This window comes from Hemicordylus capensis, chromosome 1, assembly GCF_027244095.1.
Source record: "Hemicordylus capensis ecotype Gifberg chromosome 1, rHemCap1.1.pri, whole genome shotgun sequence".
Classification (NCBI taxonomy): domain Eukaryota; kingdom Metazoa; phylum Chordata; class Lepidosauria; order Squamata; family Cordylidae; genus Hemicordylus; species Hemicordylus capensis.
Genome location: NC_069657.1, coordinates 66,609,721 through 66,632,015, shown reverse-complemented (window position 1 = coordinate 66,632,015; position 22,295 = coordinate 66,609,721). Strand labels below are relative to the sequence as shown.

Sequence of the window (22,295 nt, the reverse complement as noted above, 5' to 3'; positions counted from 1 at the left end):
GAACCCTGCCGAACGGAGATGTATAGAGCCAAGATATAACTGACATCCCCTGTGATGTCTGAATTGGTCCAATGGCAGCAATGACAGTTTAGTGGGGCTCCTTCTGCTCAATACTGTCACAGGGTTGCTACACTGAAGATTTCCTAGATTAGTTGGAAGCAGAAGCAGTGGTGATGGCTAATTCCTTCTACCCCATCACTTTCATTCATTGTTGACTGTCTTGTATCCCTACTTGTTTAGTGCTATGCATATTTGGTATAGAAGTAGTTCAAAAGAAGAAGGCAGAACTGGCATGATATTATGACCCCACCTGGAGGGTCGGGGAGGGGGCGTTGCAGTCATTGATCAAGAGACCCTCCCCATTTCCAGGTGCCCCGTCAGGCAATCTCAGAATTTCGAGTGTCTGTCCTTGAGGGTGGACCTCCAAGATAGGCTGGGGATTCTGTTGGTGTACCGACCACCCTGCTGCACTTCAGTCTCCCTACCAGTGTAGTGGGGGTGGTCTCAGAGGTGGCCTTGGGTTCCCCCAAGCTTATTGTTTGGGAGGATTTCAATGTCCATGCTGAGGCCCCCCTAGTGGGTGTGGCTCAGGATTTCATGGCCTCCGTGGCAACCATGGGCCTGTCTCAATTGGTATCGGGGCCTGCCCACATGGCAGGACATACTCTGGATCTGGTTTTTGCCGACCGGGGAATAAATGATCTGGAGGTGGGGAGTATGAGATAACTCTCTTGTCATGGACACATCATCATCTAGTGGGGTTTAGTTTGACTGCTCCATCTGCCCTCTGCAGGGGTGGTGGTCCGATTAGAATGGTCCGCCCCAGAGGCTTATGGATCCGCTTGGATTCCAGATGGCCCTCAGGGAGTTTCCATTGTCCAGAGCTGGTGACCCTGTCAAGGCCCTGGTTGATCTCTGGAATGGAGAGATGGCTCAGGCTGTTGACACGGTTGCTCCTAAATGCCCTCTCCGGCTTGGTGGAGCCCGTTCAGCTCCTTGGTTATCCTTGGAGCTCAGGGCGATGAAACAATTCGGGCGAGGGCTGGAACGACGCTGGGGGAAGAGTTGTGACGAATCTGACCGAACATGGGCTAGAGACCATTTTAGAGACTACTCCATGGTGGGGCGGTGGAAAATAAATGCTTTTTCTCTGCCTCCATTGCATCTGCTCAATGCAGACTAGCAGAGCTGTTTCGTGTAGCAAAGACATTGCTGCACACATCTCCCCAGGTAATGGGAGGGGAAAGATCCACAGCCCACTGTGATCAGTTTGCGTGTCACTTTGTGGATAAAGTTGTTCGCATCCGTGCTGATTTGGACTCCACAGTTTTGGCAGCTCCGACAGACATGCCTCTGGTATCATCTGGTCCTATTGTGCTGTATTCTTTTCAGTTGGTGCAGCCTGAGGATGTGGACAGATCCTGGGCAGTGTGCGGGCGACATCGTGTGCTCTTGACCCTTGCCCTTCATGGCTAATAAAAGCTGCCAGGGAGGGTACAGGTAGATGGTTGGAGGTGATTATTAATGCCTCGTTAAGGGAGGGCTGGATGACATCGTGCCTCAAGGAGGCGATAGTAAGGCCGTTGTTAAAAAAGCCCTCCCTTGATCCCTCCAACCCGGACAACTATAGACCGGTCTTTAACCTTCCCTTTTGGGGCAAGGTGATAGAGCGTGTGGTGTCGGCCCTGCTGCAGAAGGTCTTGGATGATACGGATTATCTGGACCCTTTTCAATCTGGCTTCCACCCCGGATACGGGACTGAGACTGCCTTGGTCGCTCTAGAGGATGACCTACACCAGGAACTAGACAGGGGGAGTGCATCCCTGTCGGTTCTGCTGGACCTCTTGGTGGCGTTCAGTACCATTGACCATGGTATCCTTCTAAGCCACCTCTCGAGTATGGGAATTGGAGGTACTGTGTTGCAGTGGTTCCGGTCCTTTCTTGGGGGTGGGTCCAGAAGTTGGTGCTGGGGGACTACTGCTCGGCTCCGTGGCCATTGGCATGTGGAGTCCCACAGGGTTCGATCTTGTCCCCCATGCTGTTTAACATCTACATGAAACCTCTGGGTCATCCAGAGACTTGGACTGAGTTGTCAGCAATATGCAGATGACACTCAGCTCTATCTCTCCTTGTCACCTGATCCTAGGGAGGCAGTTGATGTCTTGAATTGGGGGCTAGAGGCCGTGATGGGTTGGATGTGTGCTAATAAACTGAAATTGAATCTGGACAAGATGGAGGTACTGTTGGTCAGTAGGAGCCAATTGGGATGAGGAGATTTTACTGGTTCTGGATGGGGTTGCACTCCCCTTGAAAGAGCAAGCACGAAGCTTGGGGGTATACTGGACCCGGCTCTGCTTTTGGAAGCTCAGGTGGAGGCGGTGGCCAGGAGTGCCTTTGCACGGTTTCAGCTAGTACGTCAGCTGCGTCGCTTTCTTGAGAAGGCAGATCTGGCCACAGTTACCCATGCCTTAGTCATGTCATGGCTGGATTACTGTAATAAACTCTACATGGGGCTGCCCTTGAAGAATATCCAGAAACTGCAGCTAGTGCAAAATGCGGCAGCTAGGGTTTTATCTGGAGCTGCCCGTTGGGAGCACATCATACCTATTTTGAAAAAGCTGCACTGGCTACCAGTTCATTTCTGGGTCCAATTCAAGGCACTGGTTTTGACCTTTAAACCCCTTAATGGTTTGGGCCCGGGATACCTGAGGGTCCGCCTGCTCCCAAGGGTTGCTGCCCGCTTGATGAGGTCATCTGAGGGGGCTCTGCTCCAGGTGCTGACAACAAAGGAGGCTCGGTTGTCGTGCATGCGGGACAGGGCCTTCTCTGTTGCTGCTCACAGACTCTGAAATGCTCTCCTGGTGGCTATTCGCTCCTCGGTCTCCATCACAGCTTTTAGTAAGCATGTTAAATCCTGGCTTTTTACCCAGGCTTTTATATAATTGTCTCTGCTGCTGCTCTTTGTATTTTGTACTGTTTTTATGCTTGTGTTTAAAATTTTTAATCAGATTTGTTTTATATTTTTAGCTTAATATTTTAATTGTGTCTTTTTTACAATCTTGTTTTTAAATTTTGCTGTAAACCGCCAGGATTTTTTTAATGAAAGGCGGTATATAAATTTAACAATAAATAAATATAAATAAATATAACCAACAAAGCTTGGTATTCAATTTACATTATTCTCATGTGCAGCTTGTATTGCTTTTCTATGAGTGTGCCTGATTTAACAAACCTCTAACCTTGCAGCTTAGGTGCTGCCTGTTACTACAAGTGACCATAGATATTGTGCATAATAAATATGACAGTAAAGATTCCCAATTATACTTCTTATGCAGTAACTTTTCATTATTCATTCACAGTCTCAATTTGAACTCAGAGTGTTTCACATTCGAGGAGAACATGCTTCATCCATTGCAAAACTTGAGGAAGATATTATCAATTTAAAAAATGAACTGGAAAATACATTGTACAAGAGAAGTGGGGAAGCAAAGGATGCCTGTGTATCCACTGAAGACGATTATCCACCGAAGACATACAGAAATGTATGCATACAAACGGACAGAGAAACATTTATAAAGCCAAGTGAAGATGAAAACCGAACTATCAAGAATAACCAAATAATACCTAAGAAGCTTACTATACCTTATTTGAATAGTCTTTCTGCCTCAAGTGACCATAAAGAAACATGCAGTTTTGGCCATGCATCTCCATTGGATCAAAAGTTGCTACAACCTCTGCCGCCACCTCCACCACCTTTATTACCTGGTTCAATCCCTCCATCGCCGTCCTTTCCTCCAGGCGTGGGAACTATTGATCCACCACCACCACCTCCCCTTCCTGCAGCTTTTGGGACCCATCAGCTACTACCTCCACCTCCTCCTCCCCCACCAGGGCCACCTCCACCAGGAGGAGGGCCGCCTCTACCAGGAGGGCCACCTCCACCACCACCTCTTGTATCTAATTTTCTTTTGAGTAGTACGTTATCAAAACAAGGTCCTCGAAAACCTGCCATCGAACCCAGCTGTCCCATGAAGCCACTCTATTGGACTAGAATACAAATACAAGACTTCAGGTAAAATGATGCCTTGATACATATTTTAGAAACCTGTGTGCAGTATTTCAAAGTTCATCAAAATAAAAATTAAATTGAATTACAAAAACAAAATAAATATCCAAATCACTTTTTAAAGGAAGCGTTTGAAATACAGGGTATTATTTGTTTATGGCTAATTGCTGCAGAATGACAGGATGGTCTTTTCTTTTGTCTGACATTCTTGTACAGAACAGTACCCTGTGGCTCACACAAAAAGAGTAATTTGATTTGACATGAAATATTCTTAGTATGGTTTGTGGCAAAAGTTACAAACAACCTGATCCTCTTGTATGGTTGCCCTTAAGTGTCCTAGACATGGCAGGAGGGCACTAACGTTCTAGCAGCCAGTAGCACCGCTGCTCAGATACTAGACCCTGTCACTGCTGTGTCAAATAAATGCAACTAGCAAAGAACAAGTGGCACTAGGGAGGTCACCAGCAACAGCCTGTATGAATCATATTGAAGACACTTGTGCAATGGCAGTGATGCCTCTAAAAGTGGGTGTGCTACAAGTCTAAGCCATTATGCTATGCCACTCTCACTACACCCTTGGCTCCAGTTACCCCAAATTCCTCCTACCATCTTCTTCTTCATCTACTACTACTGCTGCTGCTAGTCTTTTCAACAAAAAGAATTTTGCTTTTCAACAAAAGTTTGCAAAGTACTTTACACAGGGGGGAAAAGAATAATAAGATGTTTCCCTGCCCCCCAGGGAACCTTCTCTACACATAGAAATTGCTCCTGTCAGCCATGTTCAGATGCAATATACCTCTGGCTATCAGATGTTGGAGACAAATAGTAGGATTCTCATGCCTTTATTGTAAGCTTCCCAGAAGCATTTGGGTGGCTGCTGTGGGGCGTCACGCAGCTGAGCACTGAATGGCGGTGCTTCCAATCGCCTGATGCCCAGAGCTTCCAGCCGAGGCACAGGTGGACGGCAGGAGAGCTGCTGCTTATCTGTGCCGCCAATCCACCCGCACAGGGAACCCCCTTGAATTGTCTGCAGGGTAGATAAGGTAAACCCTCCTTCCACACAGTTAACCCTGACAGATCTCAGATCTCCTCACTGATTGTGAGGAGAGCTTCAATGGATTGCTCCTTTCCCCTCTTCAGACATACACACATACACACACACACACCATGTTCCCCCTAAAATAAGACAGTGTCTTATATTAATTTTAGCCCCCCAAAATGCACTAGGGCATATTAGCGGTACATCAGAAATTACTGCTAGGTCTTACTTTCGGGGTAGGTCTTACTTTCGGGGAAACAGGGTGTGTGTATGTACATATATATATATATATATATGAAAAGCTTATATATTTAGAACTATATACAGAAATATATACAAGAAAAGCTTATATGTGGGATGCCTTTCTGAAGTGCTTTGCTGACAAGCTGCTGCAAAGCAACAGTAAATACATACATACATACACTAATTAATTAATCAAATTAAATACATTGTGACCTAATATCTAAGACACCACTCTTTCCCCTGTCCCCTTCCCCTTCCCACCTCCTCCTCCTTAGTTTCATTTCTATTCTATCTTTCCTCCATGGAGGAAAGTCACAGTCCAGCTGTGTCAGTGTTAGTTTAACCAGCTTTCCAACCAGTGAATTTCATGGCTATATAAGGATAGGCTATGTAAGATCTCCCCATTTTTCTTCTTCTGGATGATTTTGTGCCACCAAGAGGCTAAGGTAACTTGCTTTGTAACTGAAAGGGCTTAGCATAGCGACTAAGAGTCCCCAATTTGAATCTCACCTCTGCCAAGCACTCACTAGGTGACCTTCATCAAGCCACTCCCTATCAGCCCCACAACTGCAATACCTTGCTGGGGTGTTGTAGAGATTACAGTAAGATAATACCTGTGAAACACTTTGAATATTCAAAAGTACTATACAAATACTAAGTAATATTAGTATTGTGGCTGACATCGTGATTACTCAGTGGAGTAATCACTCAACAGAAGTCCCATTGAAATTAGTAGGACAGGTTAGGCATGACTGACTTGTCCTATTATTTTCAGTGGGACTTTTGTTGAGTAGTCAAGATGTTAGTCTATACACTTTTATTATTTCTCTCCTTGCATATTTGTGTTAAAGATTATGGTTCCGCCCACCCACCCAAACTGCTCACAAAGTAAGTCACCGAAGCAATGCATGTATAAAAATGCATTCTTAAAGCAAAAGGCAGGAATATGTGTGCATGTGTGGCTTGTGCTTTTTTCAGCTTTGTCTTCTTGGCTGTCATATCAGATCATTCCCCACTCCCCACAACAAATCTGAGTCTGCTTCAGCTATGTTAAAGGGGTACAGAATTCCTTCTGTCGCAGATTGTTCTTTGCTGGCTGTTGTTATGAAGCAGACTTTGTATCCCAAGTCCTGAGGGAGATGGAAAATGCCTCCCTCCGCCTGCCCTTCTGATTTGCACCAAACTTCAATGTTCTGTTTGCTATGGCAGTAACTAAACAATTTTTATATCCCCATCAATGAAGTCCAAAAAACACTCTATATAGAAATGTGGCACAATGTTAAAAGGATTATTTAGAATGTTTTGCTCACCTGTGCTTTTAATTCATTTTACTATAACATGTATTAGAATCTGTTTACATTGCAGAAGGTATACCCCAAATAGGTGATTTGGTTTTCTTTCTTTTTAAAAATAAATAAATGTGAATTTCAGCAGGAAATAGTAGTTTGACCAACTCTGGTCTGAAAAAACACTGGAAACTCGATATTAAGTGACAGGCAGAAATAAAATGTTATGTGAGTAACACCTGCTAGAAGAAAAATACCAGTTGGTTAAGGGTTAGAGATAATTTTCTTCCTTTTGCAACTGCAGTTTCCAAAGAAAACAAATCTAATCCTGAAGGTCTTCTTTGCTCCAATAAACATTGATTCCTGAAACAGAGGGAAAACGTGATTATTTTAAAATACAGATCTCTGCATTCAGTGATAGTCATCCTGATACTAGCACTAAAGAGGGAGTGTGGAAGACTGAGTTACTTGAATATTTTATACTGTGAGAGAGGACGAGGCTGTGCTTGCCTTCTACCTGTATATTTTCCCTTCCTTTTTATATGTTTTAAGGGTGCTGGTCAGACTTACCAAAGTAAAATGAAAACCTAGTAGCCTGTGCAAACATCTCTAAATAAATGTGTTTGACACAAACAACATGAAAGCTGTTTATGTTAAGGAGGTAAAAGTAAAGTGTGCCATCAAGTTGATTTGACTCCTGGCGCCCACAGAGCCCTGTGGTTTTCTTTGGTAGAATACAGGAGGGGTTTACTATTGCTTCCTCCTGTGCAATATGAGATGATGCCTTTCAGCATCTTCCTATATCGCTGCTGCCCGATATAGTACCAGTAGGGATTCAAACTGGCAACCTTCTGCTTGTTAGTCAAGCATTTCCCTTCTGCGTCACTTATGGTGGTCATGTTAAAGGGGTGATTGAGTGATTGATTGATTGATTAAGTGCTGTCAAGTTGGTGTCGACTCTTAGTGACCGCATAGATAGATTCTCTCCAGGATGTTCTGTCTTCAACTTGGCCTTTAAGGTCTCTCAGTGGTGCATTTATTGCTGTCATAATCGAATCCATCCACGTTGCTGCTGGTCGTCCTCTTCTTCTCTTTCCTTCAACTTTTCCCAGCATATGGACATCTCAAGGAAGCTGGGTCTTCGCATAATGTGTCCGAAGTATGATAGTTTGAGCCTGGTCATTTGTGCCTCGAGTGAAAATTCTGGATTTGTTCTATGATCCATTTGTTTGTTTTCCTGGCTGTCCATGGTATCCTCAAAAGTCTTCTCCAGCACCAAAGTTCAAAAGTGGGGTACACAGAGGAAAAAAGAGAAGAAATCAATTCTCTGGTATCCTGTCTAAAACTGTGTGCATGCTTCTAAAAACAGCATGCATCTGGCACTCGCCTCTACAATAGTCACCATATTCTGAAGTGTGGGTGCTCTTGCACAAGAGCACAATTATTTTTGGCACTTCCCCCAAACTCTGGAAGCACGCTGTCATAGCACAAACACATCCCTGTCACGTGCTCTTGCACAAGAGCATTTGTATTTCAGAGGTGCAGGAATTACCACACAGGGCTAGCACTGTGTGGGTGCTGTTGTTGGAAGCACGCATTCAACTTAGGACGTCAGTCACTGATTATACAATAGCTATACAGAGCAGTATTAGGTTTTGAGTACAGAACTTTTCTCTGAATAAATGTTTCTGTAGAAAATATTGATGGGATTTTTGGAATGAGGTAAGGGAAGCTTGTTAATTATAATGTTATCAATGTGCATAGCAATTTATAGAGTGCTATCTTTTGCTTTAAGAAAGACTTGGTGAAAGTTTTGATCTTCTCATTTTAGCCAAAATCCAGCACCAACTCTATGGGACTCATTAGAAGAACCCAACATATGTGATACCAGTGAATTTGAATACTTATTCTCCAAGGAAACAGCTCAGGAAAAGAAAAAACCGTTAGCAGATTCATATGAAAAGAAAACAAAGACTAAAAAGGTATTTCTGTGGTACAATGTTATCCTTAGGAGTGATGGGCCCAACTAGCTGCTTAGAATGAGCATTTTTATAGGAAGGCACACTTGGGATTGGCTTCTGCTCAGATTTGCTTCGGGCTGCTAATCTAAACCTTAGAAAAAGACTAAGGCTACTGTCCTAGCAACATGTACCTGAGAGTAAGCCTTGCTGAACATAGCATGGAACTTACTTCTGAAGAAATGTGCATAGGATTGCACTGCATGTGCTTGAATACAGATGTGACTGAAATCTGTGGCTGATATTCTAACACTGTACATGTGCAGCTAATAAAAGGCCTACATGCATCAATAGTGTCACTGCTTCTGAAGCATGGGATCTCCCAGCATGGGGGAGTTGGTTTTTGCGTATACCTCCTTCCTCTGGTAGCACTCTGAGCAGCATGAAAATATATTCCTGGAAGTCACAGCCCTAAGGGGCATAATCTTGCACTAAGAGCATTTCTAGCGGCGGGGCAGGGGGAGAGGCAAAAATCACCCTCCCCATGTGCAAGCCGCTGAACCTCATATGCAAGGATACTATTACTGCACATGTGTCTTTTTTAACAATGAAATTGTAATTTAAATTGAATTTATAATGAATTTTAAACATGTGTCTGGTGCTAGGCTGTCAGCCTGTATTTAAAATGAAAATTTGAGATCTATTTTTCAGTATCTGCCCTGAGAATCTAAAAAGGAACAAAGTCATTAATACCACATTCTTGTATCAGTGAAAATAAATCCTTCCCACCCCCCAGATTCTGCTGATTCTTCCTGGACTATGATTTTATACCAGGAAATGAGCATTACTACTTCTCCTTTACACCACAATCTGTTCCTGACCCTCTCCTCTGCCAGATGATAGTCTGATATGAATAACTGGGGATAATCTGATATGATGGTGTGAAGGAGTTGGGGAAGAGGAGACTGGTGTGAAGGAGACTGGGGAAGGAGTTGTTGCTGTCCAGCTCCTCAGCCAAACTCTCCTTATGTTAACTTCTCCCCTTGCCCATAACCTGATTTTGTTATTTTTATTGTAACATTATTAGTCTTCAAAATGTGTAATAATGTGCTTTGTCTTAAGAATCTGATGTCTGTAATATCTGAAAGCCTCTTTCCTCTAGCTTGGTGGGCACAGCTCACTTTGTGGCATGGCCAAAGGGCTGCTGCTGCAGATCTTCAGGCTATTACTTTTAGTCTTCAGACAGTGAGCATGTGAGCTTTAAAACCCACTTCTGTAGTAATTCTTTGCTCGGTAGTCTATGGACCAAACAATAACTAAACGATCCCATTGCAGCAGAGTCTAATGTGATCCCCTTCTCTTTCCCTGGCTTTTGCCTACTAAGTGTTGTCATTATTCCAAACACACATACATGAGATAGAAGGGACTATGTCAGCACTTTGGGAGGGAATGAATCACAACTACACAGAACCCACTTCCACCTACACTGACATGGCCATTGGTATAGGTCTTTGCAACATTTGCTTTGAAATTTTGTAATGATGCCATTGTTTAAATCTTGAACTATAAATAAAACAGATTAGATCTGAATTGGCAACATCATTTGAATCTCTTCAAATAATCTGTATGGCAGCTCAGCATTTGTAGAATAGATAGAGAGCACTGTGTAACTGCTTCGTAGTTACGTGCGTAATAATTTTGTTTGGAATATGTGTTATTTAACCTTTCAAATAGATTAGATTATTTCTACATAATATATTACTTGAAAGAGGAGTACTGTTTAATATCAGACTCTGCCATCTTAACCACACTCACATGGAAGTAACTTTCACTGAAATAAATCATTCTTATTTCCAGGTAAATGAAGGCAGTACTGGCATGTTAATACCCTGGTCCAAAAACTTAATTGGCCCAGATTTTAAAATATAATGGAGGTCAGACATTAGCAATTTGGGCCCGGCTTTGTACGAGTCCTACTTTTTTTTAATCCCAACAAAACAAAACAAATATTTGTTTTAGTACTATATGAAAAATGTTTTCAGAGCTCAAAATAAGTTGATATTTCTGATTATTTGTGTTGTTGATTAAAGGATTGTGTGTTGGCTTCTAATGAAAAAAATGTATATCACTTTTTAAATAACACTATCCCTAGTCTAGCCTTGTAGACCTAAATCCATACCAATGACCAGCTCAGGATATAAGTTGGAGGACATGGGGATTTGAATGATAAAAATATAGGAGTGTACAGTAATTAATTTGAAACGGTACTACTTGTTTCATATTTTATATAACTATAAGAGAAAAATAAACCCTGGTTCATGTATTCAGCCAGGGCAGTGCAAGGTGATAGAGCAATACAGGCTCTTCTTCTTCTTCTTCACTATGTAGGTAGACTCCAGTGTGAACTGTTCCTCAGCATGAATGCCCAGTTGAATGGAGGCCTGGTTCACACTGGAGTTCACACTATAGTGGAGGGGAGAGGCTTGTGCTGCTCCTCGATCATAGTATTTCAGCCCTGCCTCCAGCTGAATGTATTAAATGGTCAGCAAATACCTATTCAGTCTAATATTAAGACCTATTCAAAAAATGCACACTTTGAAATGCAATGACATATCGGGTGTCATATGATGCTTAGAATTGTGCAATATAACAACACTGGTTGCCATGATACATCAGTGTTTGACCTTCTGCAATCCTGTAGTACCATGGTATTAGTAAATTTCCCATAGTGCAAATGTGAATGGTAGACTTATGACTAAACAGCTATGCAACATGTTGGGAAGCTGCAGCCAATCAGGGCTCCTGTCCCAGGTGTATGTAAAAGGGTATTTAGGGATGCATGTCTGTTGTTTACATTTTGCATGTTTGTAGTGTGAAACACTATCACAACACTAGCGTACCTGGTGTTACAAACATGACTGCTGCAAAAAGTGAGAAATTCTCAAATCCACCTTTACAGTATTATTTATTTTTAGTACGCCATATACGAATGATTCTTATAGAAGCCAACTTCCACCAACCTGATGCCGTTATATTTTCTTCCTATAAAGAAAAGGGCTAAAAGTCAGGTAATTTTTGTCATCTGCATGATCTAAATAAGACTCCATCAATCATGTTTGGCTCTTTAGTGCAATGATTATCATATCAAAGACAGAGAATAACATTGAAGATAATGGCTTTTCTGTTGTCCATTATCTCAAACTGAGTTCATGTAATTATTAACACATGTTCTCATTTACGATGAGTGTCAATATTTTGAATGAGGAGCATTTTTTAAAAGCAGATATATCTGTCATCAGGTTTCTGACTATTTCGTAATTGTGAAATAATAATAATTGCAACATTTTGTGTTCCTTGAAAAGCTGTTACCATGATTCTCAGTCAGGGTGTTATAATGATGTGCAATCCTAAATATATTTAAACATGAGTAAAGGCCCGTGACTTGACTTGACTGATGAGATAATTTTATTAGCTTCAATAGCATTTTTAATTAAGGATAACTGCCAAATGTCACTGACCTTTAAAATATGGTATTCCTGATTAGCTTCAAAAAAAGTATTTTATTTTATTTTCAACTCTGTATTTTTAAACACATTTACTTGAAAGGCAGACCAGTTTCAGTGAAAATCAGACAGCTCATGCTCTCTATGTGTTTGTGACAATTTCACTTATTTTCAGCCCAGGCTTAGAATACAGTATGTTCACTGTGAACTTATCATATGAGTAAGTGGTCAAAAGTATAGACCATAGATTTAATTTCCTTTCTTGCTTGCTACTGCCCATCTCATGTTAGGGTTGCAAAATCAAGGGCTTGGATGAAAAAAAAACAGTAGTGAAGGGGGGGGGATGTGTTAGTGCTTGCACAAGAGTACACAGAACAGCACTAACAGAAGAATTCTTGCACTGTAGTGCCACAATGCATCAGGTGTTGTGTTACAGTATGAGAAATATGGTGAATATGGAAGCTACAGGCTGTAGTATATAAATTCTATCAATCATAAAAATGTTTTGAAAGGAACTTGAGTAAGAGCTTGTGCTTCTCTGTATTTGGGATTGCCTTCATTATTCTGTGCTCTTTGCTGTATTGAGAATAGCGAGGACTTCCACTAATTAAAGGGGTCTTTTGGACCCGAGTTATGATCTTTATAACAAATCATTCACAAGACTTGTTCATTCCAAGCACATTTCAGGCCTGATAAGTAGTCAGACAAGTAGTCTCCTTACAAAACAGAATTCATATTCAGTCATTAAGGTCATGCACACAACCATTAAAGTTGTTGCTGGGGAGAGCTGACGGAGATGCAGGATCCTTCCTGCCTCCCCGCAGACAATCCTGCTGCTCCCTGTCTCTCTGCTGCTTGCACGCCCACATGAGTGCTGGGGCGGCAAGCAGCAGAGCAGGGATCCAGAGGAGGAGGTGCTCTGGCATCCCACAATAGGGATTGTGGAATGCAAAGAACCTGGTGCATTGGGGGATTTCCCCACTGCCAGGTGCTCTTGCCACCCAGCTCTGTGGACACTTGGGGTAGAAGGATGTGGGGTAAAAGTATTCACTCATGCCTTTCTACTTCACTATCAGCCCAGGTTAAAAAACCCAGGTTCTCCAATCTGTTTTATGCAGATGATGCAGCAATTCTCTCAAGGATCCCCATAGGTCTCAGAAGATCACTGAGGGCCCTCACTCAATATTGGAAGGAGGATCAACTGGAAACTAACTATCTCATAACCAAAATTATGGTCTTTGCTAAGAGCCCAAAGACAGTAAGACACACTCCTCGTGCATAAATGGGAACACAATCAAGCAGGTCTCATGCTTCAAATACTTGGGGGTGGTTTTTCATGCCTCTGTTACCAGGAAGGCTCATGGCAGCCATGTTGCCCAAAATGCCCAGAGGAGCACTGCTGCCATCTTAAAATTATTTCATACAATAGGTGGCCATTGCATACCTTCAGCCCTTAAACTATTTGAAGCTAGGTCACTGGCACAATTTCTCTATGGTGCTCAGCTGGGCCCCTTTTCCAACTTCACTCCTCTGGAGTTTGTCCAGTCCAAATTTCTTAGAGCAGTATGTCAAATATCGTGTTGTATCTCTAATGCTGGTCTATGACTAGAGGCAGGCTTGGTGAAAGTGGAGGCCAGAGTATGGCTGACGATACCGAATTACTGGTTAAGACTATCATACTTCCCAATGGGCTTAGCCCCTAACGCTGAAGGATGGCTGCCAAGTCATATGGAAACAAACTCTGCTGGTGAAAATATCATAACTTGGACTCTTTCCCTGTGTACTTACTTTCCATGGGTTATGAGCAGACCAGAACATTCTTTAAACAGTGCATCATGGATGCAGAGTGCCAAACTGACTTAGGCAGGGTCCCAAACTTCCTTATCACTGAAAGTCTAAGATACATAGCAACACCTGTTGTATATCTTATGCAGTTAGAAGGCTCTAACCACAGAAGGACCTTCACTTTGGCTCACTGTGGCATCTCCCTTCAGCTATATTAGATGGAAGATACAGGAAGATCCTCATATCAGAATGTCTGTGCCCTTGCAACTCTGGGCGAGTTGAAGCCATTGAGCACATCATTCTTCACTGCCTATTTTATAGAAACAGCTGCAATTCCCTTATTTTCCCACTACTTACTAGATTGCCAGGCACACAGGTCCATTCTGCATCTCCCTACTACTCTGTGACTGTAACCCTTTCATAACATGCTGCGCAACAGCGTGCAAAATTTATCGGGATCTGACCACCAGCAAGAGATAACCAACATGGCTCATACCTGTACAGTTGCCTTATACACAGTTGCTTAGCCTTATAGCATTTACTGTTTCAGCTTATCTTTTAAATTTTTTAGACAGCGTAGTTTACAGTTACTGTCCTAATTTTATAGCTTTTAAAGTGTTTTTATAGATCTTCATAGATTTTCGTCTTACAGCAATTTTATAATGTTACAGTTCTATATCATCTAACCCTAGAGTTCCTGATTCCACTGTTTCTTGGCATAGAAGAAATTTCTTGCTTCTAATGTTACAGCTGTTAATTCATAGTCTCTATGTTATTTCTGCCTTATGCTTGTCAAAGACCGAAATAAAGATATTGATTAAAAAATCCAGGCTATCCTGGTGCTCCACACGACCAGCCCTAGCCAGGTAGGGCTGTCCAAACCTGGGTAGGGCTGATTGTGTGAATGACCTTAGTATGTTGTACGATTGTACAGATATCTGTACACTCATATGTGTTTTTGTGTGAATGACTGTACCTATATTCATTTTAAAAGTGAACCTGGGTACAAGTCCCTCAAATGCATGGTACAGATAGGAATTGTATTGCTGCATTTATGTTCAACATATGTGAATAATTGTACCTATGCACAGATCTGTAGCTGTGTGCACAGTACTCTCATATGAGTGTATTGTGTGAATAATGTGTGAATAGGGATAAAGGCTGTGTGAATTGCTGTTTACTTCCAAATAAGAGTACTTCCACATTGATAATGTCTGTGCTAGACATACTGATTCAGTGCACCTGGCATCCACAAGTAACAGTGGGACTTGCTCAGGACTGATCTTACCAAGAAGTGAGGTGCACCTGTTGCTTCAGTTGGAGGATTGCAGAGGGACTGCCATTTTCCTCATTCCAACACCTATCTCTGTGTATAGATCCAAAGCCAGAGCCAATAAACAGCCCTTTACCTTTAAATCCTGTGTGGCAGAAGAAAAGGCAGATAACAAGGAGGTTCCTTGTTATCCCCTCCCTGGCTCTATCATCTGCTTCTAACCAACAGTAATACCTCTAGCACAGTAATGGAAGGAGAAAGGAATTCCTACCTTTACTCTCAGGTGCCAGGAGGTGGTGAAGAATGCTGCAGCCTGCACCATGCATAAGAAGGTTGGGCAAAGGAGCCATGAGCTGCTACAGTGACCTTTTCATCCATGCTGCACCAGGAAGTCTATGCTGCACAAAGTAAAGGGTAGCTTTTCGACTGTGACCTGGCAACATTATCTCTATTTATTTATTTATTATTTATTTATTGTTTGATTTATATACTGCCTTTCATTAAAACAATCACAAGGCGGTTTACAAAAGTTAAAACACATAATAAAATGAATTTTATTGTGTACAATATCTTTTAAAAAATAAGCCCCAGTTCACTGCTTTGGTGGGAAGGAGGAAGAATTAGTTCAGATTTTCACTTCAGCTGCTAAAATGTCTAAGATTAGCACTGGCTGTGATTATATTCATGTCTGCACTAAGGAAAAAGAAAGGTAGGATGGCAGCATTTATATTCTTGTGACAGGGTCTGGAGACTGTGCATCCATTTACTGGTACATTTTAAACACAAGAGAAGAGTCAGTTGGCTGCTATGTCTGTTGCTTAGACATTCTCTGCCAGCTGGCACAGCGTTATCATCAACTGGCAAGAGCTAGGAACATAGGAAACTGCCATATACTGAGTCAGACTATTGGTCTATCTAGCTCAGTATTGTCTTCACAGACTTCAGCGGCTTCTCCAAGGTTGCAGGCAGTTATCTCTCTCAGCCCTATCTTGGAGAAGCCAGAGAGGGAACTTGAAACCTTCTGCTCTTCCCAGAGCGGCTTCATCCCCTGAGGGGAATATCTTGCAGTGCTCACACATCAAGTCTCCCATTCATATGCAACCAAGACAGACCCTGCTTAACTATGGGGACAAGTCATGCTTGCTACCACAAGACCAGCCCTCCTGAAGTCAGCTGCTCGTGTAATGCTGTCATCTGTGCACAAAGTATATATTTCTGGGAGCTCAAAAGATCTTCCATTAGTAGGAGCTAAATGAACAATTCTGCCTTTGCAAACTTTTAATTTTTAATCAGAATATTTATTAAGCCCTTGGTGGGCCACCATCCATGATTGCATTCAGTTCTGTGGGCCACAAAGAAGTGATTTATAGAGCTATACATGAATCATTTTAGTGCCTCTAAATCAAGGTGCCAAAATGATGCAAGTTCCCCCAGCCAAAATGTATTGCCTGGGGGCCAGCAGACACTTTAAATGGAGAGAGGAAGGTCTTACCTGCCCCTCTCACACTCTGCTGCTCCCACCACTTCTCCACAGCACTTTCACAGGGAGATGGCTGTGCCTGCTGGTAAAGCTTTGCCATGCTGGGGGCTTTTTTTTTGCTGGGAACAGGATGTTCCTGCTCCCAGTATCCCATGGGTGGCAACATCACAGTGCAGTGCCCAGCAGCTTGAGTGCTACTGGGCGTTCAAGATGGCTTCTGTGCATCTCTGTGACGTTGCTGTCCGCAGGATGCTGGGAACACAGAACTTCCTGTTCCCAGTTAGAAAGCCTCTGGCGCAGCAAAGCTTTCTCAGCAGAGATGGCATTGCCATCTCCATGTGATAGCGCTGCGGAGAGGCAGGGGGCAGCAGCGGAGCATGGGAGGGGCAGGTAAACCCTTCCCCTCCCCATGTAAAGCGCCCACTCTTCGTGAATTGATTCATGCACATCCCTAGTGATTTAGTAACCTTTAGTAACCTAGTGATTTGGTAACTGTTTTCTAGCCTGGGTAATGATGCATTCAGCCATTTTTCAGAACTTGCAAAGAACTTTAAATGCAGCACACTGTCAAGTCAGATCTAAGCATTTTAAAGTCCCATTGATTTCAGTGTGAATAAGTTAAGCACATAAAGTCATCCTTCGCCAACTGCTCTTTCCCCAATCACGGTTTTGCGTATCCGTCACTGGGAGATTGTGACTGGTCTCGCCAACCATGACCCAAGTATCCACAGGTTGTTGCGTTGTTTTAGTGATTTGGGGGTCCCCCCAATTGGGGGGGGGGTTCCAGAGGTTCAATCCACTCATTTCTCTTGCTGACCCTGTCAATGCCTCCTCAACCACCACAACAAATATTTATATACCACTTTTCAACAAAAGTTCCCAAAGTGGTTTACATGGAGAAATAATAAATAAATAAGATGGATCCCTGTCCCCAAAGGGCTCACCAAGAAACATAAGATAGATACCAGCAACAGCCGCTGGAGGTGCTGTGGGTGGATAGGGCCAATTACTCTTTCCCTGCTAAATATAAGAGAATCACCACATTAAAAAGGTGCCTCTTTTCCCAGTTAGCAGTAAATCATGCCTCTTGATTTAAAGAGACTTTTAGTGGTTTTGGGGGTTCAAAAGTGTCTTTGAGTCATCTTTGGGGATTCAACATTTTCAAGAAGTCCAATTTGCTCACTCCTCTTGCTTATTCTCGGTCATTCAAGGTGATTTTTGGCAAAAAAATTTGTTTCTTCTTCAATTTGTTGGTCTTTTCACAACGGCAATTCCCCTAACCCCCTGATTCCTATTGATTTCAATTACTCGCCAACCGCGAATTTGCCAGCAGCAAAGTTTTATCAGAATGGAACCCTTGTGGTTGGCGAGGGATGACTGTACACAATGCTCTTATTGAAATCAATGAGATTTGGAACTTTTGTTGAAAAGCAATATATATAAATATTTGTCATATATGTCCCAGGTAATCACACCTATGTTGTTGGACTACCATGTTCATTAGGTGGACCTGCCTTTTCTCCATCCATCTTGATATCCAATGAAAAATTGCTATCTTTCATTCATACAGAAATTTAGTTCACTTTGCTCTATTTCAGGTATCCAGGCTCTAGTATGGTCCTTTATGATTGCAACCATATGTACTTTTCCCCATAAAAGCTGACAAAACATAATGCGTGTTTTGTTCTGAAATGAACCTCTGTTGGTTTAAAATTATCTAATATTAAAGGTATTTGCATTTTAAAGTAAGATACCAGAGGAGGAAAATGGTGCGAGCTTTCCTGATCATATCTTTACTGCGTACTTAAATTTTTCAGAGGCATCTCAGTGTGGTAGTTTCAGATGTCATATTGCCTGTAAGAGGTCGTCTGGAAAGGTTTTACCTCAAACTAGGCATGCCTAATGGGGTTTATGACAGCCTATGAATTTTCCCCTGAAAAGGGTCAGCATGGAGGTCACTGAATGCTATACAAATTGCATTCTACTTAAGCCTACAATTATCCTTATTAGATGTTAATCTGCTGCCATGTTCATCAAATAACTGGCATAACTTCAGAAATATTCGTAAATATAAAATAGAATTTAGTCCATGTTTTCTCCCTACCCTCTCTTATTTATTTTAAGAGAATGAAGGCAATAATTTAGTAGATTTAACATTCAGGAAAACTCAGAGCTTCCACTATACTTTTATTCTAAAAGGTAAAATGAAAATCCGCTATGATGCTGCCAAAGTTAAGCAGTTTTAAGTTCTATTGATGACCACAGGAAACTAAGCACATGCTCAAATTTTGCTCAGTCAAACTGGGTTGAAATTGTATTTATTTCTTTATCAAATTTATTTACTGCCCCAAACTTTCATCTCTGGGCAGTCTACAACAATATAAAACTAGTTGAACACAGAAAATAGAAATTTAAAAGTGATTTACTGCAGCTGGAGAGTGTTCATAGATTTTGCATTGGCAAAATGAATTACTTCCTGATTTGATCAACCATAGTTTTCTGTTGAATCTGAATGAGGCAAACTATACTTTGATCAAAACATGGTTTATTCAGAAACAAAGATCAAACTAGGATTCCAAACCAAGAGGGAAGGAGAGTGGGAAGGCAAGATAATGTTATCACAGGGATGCTTCCCTATGATTTGATGGATCATCTGAATGCATCCATGCAGTATAATCCTATGAATGTATACTCAGAAGTAAGGCCTGTTGGCTTAATGCAACTTACTACCAGATAAGCGTGTGCATGACTGTAGCATAAGTGTCTTGTTCCCAGAGTGGACTGTGCAAATACTTTACCTTGAAAGAGAAAAGAAAAAGAATCATAACAATTGTGCTTTGTCGCATTTAACTCACATATTTGAATTTATCCTTATATCAAATTTTCCTTTTTTTTGGACATGTAAATCTGACCAGAAATCACATTTAATTCTAGATTATAAAACTGCTGGATGGGAAGAGATCTCAAACTGTAGGAATTTTGATATCCAGTTTACATTTAGAGATGAAGGACATACAACAAGGTGAGTGTTGCTTGTATCTTGAAGGAAACTTTGTGTATGAGTGTATTTTCATGGGTTTGTAGTTATTCAATGTCTTCAAATGTTTATTTTATATTATATATATATATATATATATATATATATATATATATATATATATATATATCTGTGTAGCACTTTTCATGTTCAGATTTTCAGCATTAGTTACTGAGAGTAGCTGTATTAATAATAATTAATAATTCGATTTCTATACCGCCCTTCCAAAATGGCTCAGGGCGGTATAGGCTTCCTCCTCCCTTAGAAAAGTAAAAAAGCCCTGTAGGATCAGACCATATTCATTAAATCCAGAATCCTTTTTTTTCTGGAGTGACTAGCACTGTGAAACCTCACAAGCAGGACATAAAAGCTATAGCCCTCCCCTGCCGCTTGCCCCACCAGCAACTGATATTCAGAGACAAAACTGCTTCTGAATTGGAGGTTCTATATGGTTATCATGACTAATAGGTGTTCATAGATCCATCCTCTATGATGTATTTCATCCACTTTTAAAGCCATATGAGCTAGTCACCATTGCCATATCTTGTGGCTGTGAATTCCACAGAAGATTAATTAAATGTTGTGTGAAGAAGTAGCTTCTCTTGTTTGTCCTAAATCATACTGCCAGAAAATTTCATTAGATAATCCTGTGTTCTAGTGCTGTGAGACAGGAGAACAAAGTTCTCTTTCCACCTTCACCATGATATGCCAGACTAAAAATACCTAAACACTTTACCCTTTCTTCATAGGGAAGGAGCTTAAAATTACTACTACTACGAATATTTATATACTGCTCTTCAAGCAAAGACCTCAAAGCAGTTTACGTAGAAAAACAAATAACGCATAAATAAGATGGCCCCCTGTTCCCAAAGGGCCCACAATATAAAATTACTTTGTGCATTCTAAATGCTGTATACACTATAAATTTCCATTCCTTCTCATTTCTTAATTTGAGAGAGACCAGACACTCCTGTCTTATGGATGGGCTTAAGTTAAAGGGGCCCAGTGGCAGAGATGTCCAGCTTTCCCCCTCTTGCAATAATCCTTACTACTAAATTTTCTGGTTGTCCTGGTGAGTAGCTGAGACTGTTTATGCTTCCTCCCTAACCCAGAAGTGTATTATCAGGACTCAGGCCCTGCACCTGGACAGTCCCCATTGGGACAGCATCAGCATCAGTGCTGCATGACACATACCACCAGTGTCCAAGCGGTTGGCGAGCCTGCCTCTTCACTCGCTCAGCAGTCAGCCTCACACAGCTCTGGGGGAGGGGCTCAGAGCAAGAGCGGCGAGCTGCCTCTCCGTTCGCTCAGCCCAGGCAGCGTTGCCATCTCATAGTGCCTCACCATGTATTGTCTGGGGGTGAGGGGGTGAGTTCCCCCTCCCCACGCTGGCCTCCTTCATCATTGCCGTGGCCCGTCCAGTCGCTTTGTCTGGCATATGCAGGCCTCCGTTTGTTGGCACAGTGGCCATTTTGGACACTGCCGCACATGCACCAATGACTTCTGCAAGGCCTGGCATGGCCTAGGGCCTTGCAGAGGCCATTTGCGCATGCATGGCGGCCATTTTTTGGTGGCCATTTTTAGTTTTTTTTTTGGCTGTGAGTCAAAGGATTAATTGCTTACAAGCTCAGTGGCAGAAACAATAGAATTCTAGCCAGTAGATACCAGCAAACTGAGAATGCTCACCATTATTGCTCCCCATGGTGGCAGGCATCAGTGGTACTACTCTCCTCAGCTCTGGGCCCTTGACATTTCCCTGAGATGCCAAGTGCTAATGCTGGGCCTGTCATCTCCCTCTGTTTTTCATAGCTCTAAGTCATTACCTCTTTTAATATGTCTGGATTCCTTAACTTTTGTAACAGCATAGAATTAAGACTATTTATATTGTAGGGATTCTTCCATTTTACATTCCATTGCTTTGGGTTATTTAATTGCTCAATCCTTCTGCTATAGCTGCCAGGAAATAATATTAACACAGCACTATTCCTGCAATTTATATTGTAATAATAAAGAATTAATTATATGCAACAAAAAGGCATCTTAGTATTGTTATCTGGACAATTTAGGGAAAAGCATATAATAGAAGTATGAAGAATTAATTATTATAGCTGTATTCTTTCTATCTGTCTATCTATCTATCTATCTATCTATCTATCTATCTATCTATCTATCTATCTATTTATATTTACCGTATTTTTATACCGCCCAAAACTTGCATCTCTGGGCAGTTTACAATTAAAATCATTTTAAACATTAAAATAATTAAAATCATTTAAAAATTAAATTCCTTGTCATTACAATAATTTAAAACCAACATTAAACATTAAAACCATAAATCTGATTAAAAGCCTGAGTAAATAAATGTGCCTTCAGTGCCTTTTAAAAAGTTGTCAGAGACGGGGAGGTTCTTATTTCAACAGGGAGCGCATTCTAAAGTCCAGGGGCAGCAACGCAGAAGGCCCGTTCCCGAGTAGCCGCCAACTTGCTAACTTGGCAAAGACCACTGCTAACCCCTGCTAACTTGGCAAAGAGACACCTTTAACATGGTGATTCTTTTTATTTAGCAGGGGGAGAGTAACTGGCCCTATCCACCTCCAGTGACTGTTGCTGGTGTCTGTCTTATGT

The 22,295-nt window shown here is 41.8% G+C and overlaps 1 protein-coding gene across 2 annotated transcripts in view; it reads left to right on the top strand.

Annotated features, from left to right (window-relative positions):
* FMN1 (formin 1) overlaps positions 1–22,295 on the top strand; it is a 180,254-nt gene that overhangs the window by 61,996 nt on the left and 95,963 nt on the right. For both annotated transcript variants that reach the window (XM_053285241.1, XM_053285240.1), the window contains 3 exons: positions 3,360–4,072; positions 8,466–8,616; positions 19,568–19,655. In XM_053285241.1, coding sequence (XP_053141216.1) covers positions 3,360–4,072; positions 8,466–8,616; positions 19,568–19,655 — 952 coding nt within the window. The remainder of the gene's footprint in view (positions 1–3,359; positions 4,073–8,465; positions 8,617–19,567; positions 19,656–22,295) is intronic.